General features: G+C 44.2%; 1 protein-coding gene across 1 annotated transcript; it reads left to right on the top strand.

Moving 5' to 3' along the window:
* Nucleotides 1-2,590: 2,590 nt before the first annotated feature.
* On the top strand, nt 2,591-5,991 carry TXN (thioredoxin; the record flags this gene model as incomplete). Its single annotated transcript, XM_010176286.1, has 4 exons — nt 2,591-2,695; nt 3,225-3,284; nt 4,080-4,145; nt 5,760-5,991. Coding segments are annotated over 4 exons (294 nt in total), but the record flags the coding sequence as incomplete, so codon positions are not given.
* Between the last annotated feature and the right edge of the window lie 1,819 nt (nt 5,992-7,810).

Below are 7,810 nucleotides of genomic sequence, written 5' to 3' on the forward strand. Positions count from 1 at the left end.
AGGGAGACCAGAAGACTTACCGTTCCTGTCCCTTTCAGACTGAAAGTAGGTGGTGTGGAGTGTTAGCTACTGATCTTACAGCAGAGTAGACACTGAATATCCAAGATGCAAGTCAACATGTGGGTGCTGCTCTTCTGAAGGAAGACAGCTACAGTGGGAGGGAAAATGTTTTCTCAACAGGGAGATGTAATGCCAGGTGTATTTGAAGCTACAGGAACTCACAAAGACTTTGACATAGGCTTATACGTAAGAAAGCTGGTGCAGGACCCACTGCTTGCTTGTTAAATGTACTTGTGACCAGTTTGGCTGTGTGCACCCTTGGCTCCTCCCCTGCATGGCATTCTTTAATGAGGGGGGATAGCTTACGAGAATCGAGTCTCAGCTTACTGTGGCTGATTGCAGAAGCTGGCATTAGTTTACTCCTGCACTGCAAAACCAACCACTGTGTACATGTGGCAGTAACTGTATTGGTTTCTGTTGGGTGTTGCTGATGGCACTCTAGTGTTCTTGTCTGTTAAGCTGGAGAGAATAAAACAGCTCTCTTCTGTATGCAGAGCTCTCCTGAAGCCTGCATTGCCATGAGTGAAGCTGGGGAATGTTAAAGTTGAAAAGAAACTGTCAGGAAGCAGCTGATTAGTGTTTTCTGCTTCTGCCTGAGATACTTGTTTGCCTCTTGCTAACATGCAACTATTTATTGCTTTTACTGTCTTTCACTTCTGCTAAAACACTTACTTTTTGACCAGAAAACATGGTTAATGACATGTAAGGAGCTCTAAATTCCAAAGAGAATTGTCCAAAAATGATTGGTGTGACTAGGTGCAACAAACAGACTTGAAGCTGTAAATAAGTATTGGGTGTTAGTTGTGTAGTCTGTGTGTGTAGCATGGCTCTGGCTAGTGGTGTTACATGTCAGCTCACATGGCAGAGTAAAACAACTATCCTGTGAGGTTGCTTTAGAAAACATGCTGTAGAGTAAACCATGCCACATCATTTTGATGTTAGTCATTGATTGGAAAATGTGTCAAACTGGAGGAGTGGACAAAGCTTTGTCCTTTTCAAATTCTGCAGAGGAAAGTCCATCCCGGAAGAAAATGGGAAGTCTTCCTGCCAAGATGGAAATGAGAAAATTGATTATTAAAAACTGTTTGGGGGGTAGCACTAAACAGAGCTGCCAGAGTTGAGGATCATAGGCTAGATGAATTTCTGGTTTATGTCTAGCAAAGCACTGGACACTGTCCAGCATGACATCCTTGTCTCTAAATTGGAGAGGCATGGACTTGATGGATGGACCACTTGGATAAGAAATTGTCTAGATTGTCACACTGAGAGTTGTGGTCAATAACGCTGTGTCCAAGTGGATCCCGGTGATGAGTAGCATCCCTCAGGGTCAGTACTGGGAGTAGTGCTGTTTTAACATCTTTGTCAGTGACATGCACAGTGGGATTACGTGCACCCTCAGCAGGTTTGCTGATAACACCAAGCTGTGTGTTTCAGTCAACACGCTGGAGGGAAGGGATGCCATCCAGAGGGACCTTGACAGGCTTGAGAGGTGGGTCTGTGCAAACCTCATGGAGTTCAACAAGGCCAAGTGCGAGGTCCTGCACGTGGGTCAGGACAACCCCAAACATGGATACAGGCTGGGTGGAGAATGGATCAAGAGCAGCTCTGAAGAGAAGGACTTGAGAGTGTTGGTTGATGAAAAGCTCAGCATGAGCCGGCAATGTGTGCTCACAGCCCTGAGGCCAATAGCCGTGTCCTGGGCTGTATCAAGAGAAGTGTGGCCAGCAGGTCGAGGGAGGGGATTCTGCTCCTCTGCTCTGGTGAGACCCCACCTGCAGTGCTGCCTCTGGCTCTGGGGCTTCCACCATAAGAAGGATGTGGGCCTGCTTGAGTGAAACCAGGATGATCCGAGGGCTGGAGCACCTCTCCTATGAGGACAGGCTGAGAGAGTTGGGGCTGTTCAGTCTGGAGAAGAGAAGGCTCCAGGGAGACCTTAACGCAGCTTTTTTATGTTTAAAAGGGGCCTTTAAGAAAAATGGGGACAGACTTTTTAGTAGGGCCTGTAGCAATAGGACAAGGGGTAATGGCTTTAAACTGGAAGAGGGCAGGTTTAGATTAGATATTAGGAAGAAATTCTTCACTGTGAGGGTGGTCAGACACTGTCCCAGGTTGCCCAAAGAAGCTGTGGCTGCTCCTCCCTGGAAGCGTTTAAGGCCAGGCTGGATGAGGCTTTGAGCAACCTGGTCTAGTGGAAGGTGTCCCTGCTGATGGCAGGGGGGTTGGAACTGGATGACCTCTTCCAACCCAGAGCTTTCTATGATTCTGTGTTTCCACATTTCAGTGAGTTGGGGTGACTGACTAGTGTGTTTTTTTCTAACTGAAGAGTTGCAAGACCCTGCTTTACACTAGCACTGATAAAAACAGTTCATACTGAAGCACTTAGGTGATGGTACAAATACCCCAGTTAAGTGAAGAGCTACCAAAATGGTTAGTGTGTTATGGCTGAAAGCAAACCAGCTTTAGAATTAGTCTAAATCGTTTGGGAGAGGAGAGGGAAAATCATTAATGTGTTCAATTCTTTTTTTTATAGGTTGAATTTGAGGCAGAACTGAAATCTGCTGGGGATAAGCTTATAGTAGTTGATTTCTCTGCAACGTGGTGTGGACCATGCAAAATGATCAAACCCTTTTTCCACGTAAGTAGCCTTTCTATTTTTATTGGAAACTGTATTAAAGTATATACAGATGCTTTTGTGCTGCTTGACAGGAACATGGAGGAAACTTCCTTTTGCCACATGTGATTGCCAGCCTTTTCTGGAAAAGGGAGAAGTCATATAGTGTCTTACTTGGAGACTGTAGAGTTAAATATTCTGACTTTTGATATAGCTGGGAGCTCAAATGTGATTAAACTTGTGGTAAAGTATGAGATAAGCTGTAGCATCTTCTGGTGATCAGCTGAAGGCTATAGGAGAAGGCCTTTCACCTGTGTCTTGGGATATTTGAGTCTTTTCTGTGGGCAGTATGTTTGAACAAGTGTCAGACTCCTCCAGGTATCGGAGCAGAATATAAAAGTCTCTGCTCTGGTCCGTAAAATGCCGTGTTACCTTAAAGCAGCCGAGCTTCACCAGGGTTTGAGCAGCAGCAGTCTTACAGTTTATATGAATGTGTCTTTCAAAAGAAAGCTTTCCTGAAACACTAACTGCACAGTTTCTTGTTTCATTCTAGAGTTTGTATGAGAAGTATGGGGATGTGGTGTTCATTGAAATTGACGTGGACGATGCCCAGGTATGGTCCAGGGTACTGCTGACAGAAGGCAGCTGATGAGTTCCACACAAGTGACAATGAAGAACTCTTCACAGATACTGAAAGAAAACAAGAGATTACTTCAACTCTGAGAAGCAGAGATAGGGGTTTAGCACTTACATTGGGAAGAATGAATTTTTGGAGGATACCTGAACAGAATGAAGTGCCTTGGTTATCTGCCCACTTGAAGCCCTGTGGCATGTGTTAGAGAACTTGGGAGCACTGACCCTCTACTTTGGGAGGCAGTGTTAGTCTAAGGCCTTAAGCTGCTTTGATGCAGCCTTCCCTAGAACTCATAGCTCACAACTGGTGATCCATCTGGTCTCTCCACTGCTCTTGGCACTGTTTCCTCTTTTATGTCTTGATTTAAGTGCAATAAAATGTCTGCTGTATAGCAGTTTGAGCAGTGCCTAATAGGTAGTTGAACAATGTCAGGTTGAAAACAAGAGTTGCCATAGGGCTCTCGAGCCTTACAAATAGTCATCTCTGTTTTGATGCAGAGATCTGTTTGGTTTTTTTTTCCCAAACACAGAGTATAGTAAATGTGTTTTTGCTATTGCATGAATTAAATGCTGAAGGGGGAGGATCTTTCAGGCTTACTTCAGGGAGATGTTAACTCTACACTATTTTTGCTAGTGATCAACTACCAGAAGTGCTTTTGAATCATTTTAAGCAGTAATGGCATTGCCCTATCACCTTAAAAAAGGCAGCTAGTGGGTTCTAAATGTACCACCCTTCAGACGTGCACAGCTGAGGATTGTTTTCTGTCTCTTCCAGGATGTTGCTACACACTGTGATGTGAAGTGTATGCCAACGTTCCAGTTCTACAAGAATGGAAAAAAGGTAGGTTCTGCTCTTTTGGAACTGGAGCAGGCAAGCTAAACACTTTTAAAGAGGTGGGGAGCGTTAAACTACATAGTCTGATTTCTCTTGATCATGTATCTGGGGCACCACTGGCTTTAAGACACTCCTGAGAGCAAGCAAGTTTGTCTTAGTGCCACTGCAAATGTAATGTGGACCAGCAGGTGACTGATGAAGCAAACCCTGTTGTTCACAGGTAGTGAACTGAGTTAGTGTTACAGGTCAATCTTGGAGACAGAGCTTCATGAGCTATTAGTGAGGTTGGGTGTCTGGATTAGGATTGCTAGTCTGTTTGCCTAGCACCCTGATTTTTACTGCTCTTGGTCAGTAGATGTTCTCTGGATGCAACTCGTGTTCATGCAGAGGTATGACTCTGTGTGCCTATGAAATCCCACCCAAACAGAAGTCTCTAATGTGTGGTTGGAGGATTGGACTAGATGATCTTTTGAGGTCCCTTCCAATCCCTAACATTCTGTTGAATATACACACAGCTGAAACAACTGCTTAGATGCTTTTACGTAGAAGCTGTGTAACCTGTGGAGGTCCTGTCCCTGTCAGAGACAGACCTCTTGTGCCTGCTCTGCCGAGAGGTGGATGCGAAGGCACGCAGACCTTGCTCTGGCAGCGCAGTGGGCAGCCTGTGCAGGTAGTTGTGAATGGCTATCTGTCTGAACTAAGGAATTGCTGAGCTAAATGCGTTATCTTGGGCTTTTAGTTTGCCAAGCAAGCTGAAGGTAGGCTTTTCTAAAGTAAAACAATGCCTGGGTGGAAGATTTTGGGGCTGAAAGCAATGGAATTGTGCCTGAGTATCAGATGTTGGATGACCTTCAGTTCAAATCAATATGGGGCCAAATCATGACTAATAATGAACCTTGGACAGTTTTCTGAGGGTAAATTTCCCCAACTTCATAATGTAATTGGGAGAATTGACTATGATGTGACGGTGTGTGAGGTGATAAACTTAAACCTGTTGTGTGGCTTTTTACTTTGGGTGACCTTGGCAGTTCCCTGGACACATGAGTACGAACCAAGGAATTTCATGGCCTGTAGTGTACACAGCTCTGTACCTTGCACCCCTAGTGGAAGACAGCACCACTGTTTTTGAGATATTCATGTTGCCTTTGTCTTTCTGCTGTGTAAGTTGCAACAAGGACAATTCTCACAAGAGAAACGAGGCTCAGGGTCAGGTCATTTGGAGCAATCCTTCCAGAATTTGATTGGTTAAGATCCTAAGCAATCCAAGGTACCTTTGAGCTACCTCTGCTGTGTGGTGACATCTCCAGAGTCTCTTCAAGCCTGTATTTGAGGCTTACACAGCATTGGTTCAGGATCAATTGTCTTTGTCCTTCTTTTATGTGTAGAAGGTTCCAGCAGTGGTAGTCTGGAAGTGATTCTTGGTAGACCCTTGTCCTAGTTTTTGCATGAGTTGCATGGGAGATTAATAGATTAACACCTGCAAAATACTCCCTGTTTTGGGGGTGCGAAAACTTCAGTCACAGCAGAGTTGAACAGATGTATGTGTGTCTGGATACTGTGCAACTAATATTACGAAGCATTGAATGCAATGGTTCTAATAACCAATCTTTCTTTTTACAGGTGCATGAGTTCTCTGGGGCCAATAAGGAGAAGCTGGAAGAGACCATTAAAAATCTAGTCTAATCTCCAGCCATGGAGACATTGAAGCATGACAGCTCCGGCTAAATTATAGCCTGTAACTTTTTTACTTAAAAAAAAAAAAAAATCATCTAAATGTTGTAGCTAGGTTAAGTGGTGGAAACAATCCTCTTGATCTATGTAAATGAATTCAATAAAGTGTAAATTCTTCACTTTTGGATATTGCTCTGTGTTTGAATGAAAATGTGAGGAATTTTGTAATGCCATCAAGGTGTTAGTTTTTGCCATGCTAAAGGAGTACTGTCTGGATACAAAGACTCACATCAAATGCAACCTGATCTGTTACTGGATTATTGCTGGGAGTGGAAAATAGTGTTGCATGGGGATAGCAATGACAGTTGCTTTAGAAGTCTGCTGCCACCTTACCCAGATGGTGGTCACCAGGCTGCAGTCTGCAGTGTGGCAGTCTGGCTTGCTGATAAAGAAAGGTGAGTTGTAGAAAAGAGGGTGGTTACTGGGTGGGACAGGTTTGTCCTTTTGTTACTTTTTAGCTAAAGATTCTTTTAAAATTTGTTGATTTTAGACTTCAAAGCTAAGACTTGGCTTATTGCAACATAATACCAGTTGTATCATGGAAGTGTGAGGTAGGACGTGGAGCTGCTGCCTTCTTACCTTTTCAGTTTTGCCTTACTATTGGTGTCCCTTCTGGTTCTATGAGGAGCAAAGTACGTTTAGTCTCCGAGTCAGTCTGCTTTGTTCCTAGGCAGTAGTCTGGAACAAATGACTGAAGAGGTAAAACTCATAGTGTCTTAAGGCCAAGATAATTTAGATTGATGTATTCTTGTCATCTTCATTTGACAGCACTATGGCATTCTTAGGGCATACTGGACACTTCTTTGTGCTGGACAGAAATGATTCTGCAGTCCTCCAAACCTGCATGGGGTTGTCTAGGTCTGTGCTGACCCACCAGTCTCTGAATACCATTCAGTGACTCTTTCCAGTGTTACAAGGAGAACTCCTGTGTTTTTCCACCCTGTCTAAGTGTATTTCTTGCTGGCTTGGGTGTTGTCCTGGATAAGAATTCAGTAAATAAGGAAGCAGGTCTGCAGCTAGCAGCTAAGCCTGATGCTGTGGTTAGGGCTCAGTGAGCTGTGCTGCTCGTGGAGTGTCACTGATGAAAAAGCAAGACTTCCTGCTACACATGCAGACAGTGAGGAATGAGTGAGCCTCCTGCTTTGTGCCAGGGAGCTCATCTGTGATTCAGCCTTACACTCATTTCACAAGCATGCATGAATTTCCTGGCCCTTGAGAACTGGGGACCTTTGATGGCTTGTGGCATATGTTCCCTATTTGAAATGAGATTTTCCCAGTCCAAGAAGTGACCACACCCTTTACTTGAGGATGAGCCATCAAGGATCTTAGATATAAGCTGTGGGTTATGATCATGCAATGAGAAGAATATGCAAAATGTTCTCTGTGCAGCTCTGGCTGTTTGACTAAGAGCGCAGCTGTGTGTTTAAAAGACTGTTCACACAGGTAGGTGGGAAATCACTACCCCAAGTGGGGAGAGAACAAAATAAAGCTGGAGTGAGAATGCACCATTAACATCACAGCATCTGCAAACGTGTTGCTTTTAAAAGCAGTTCCTGGGTGGCCTGCTTATTCCTTCTGGACAGTAGCTGGGAGCAAGAAAGGTTTAAAAAAAAATCCCTGGTGAAAAGTCCAGGTGCCATCCAGCAGGAGCCTCAAGCATCCAGCTTCATCCTTAAGAAATAAGGAGGCTACTAAGATGTGCTGCAACAGACAGTATTTCTACTGAGGTGAGGCCAGACCAGGTTGCTAGCTGTTAAATCAGGGGAAAGGTGCAGTTAATGGGAAATGCTGCTCATGTCTTGAGTTTGAGTTAATGCTTTGTTTACTCCCTGAATAAAATGTCACTCTGTAGTAACCTGGAAAGATCCAGGTGACAAAGTGTCTGGAAATTCAGTATAGGATTGGGAAAGATCAGAAAGGCTGGAGTAACTCCTCTGCTG

The sequence above is a fragment of the Antrostomus carolinensis genome, unplaced genomic scaffold (assembly GCF_000700745.2).
Source record: "Antrostomus carolinensis isolate BGI_N321 unplaced genomic scaffold, ASM70074v2 scaffold16049, whole genome shotgun sequence".
NCBI lineage: Eukaryota > Metazoa > Chordata > Aves > Caprimulgiformes > Caprimulgidae > Antrostomus > Antrostomus carolinensis.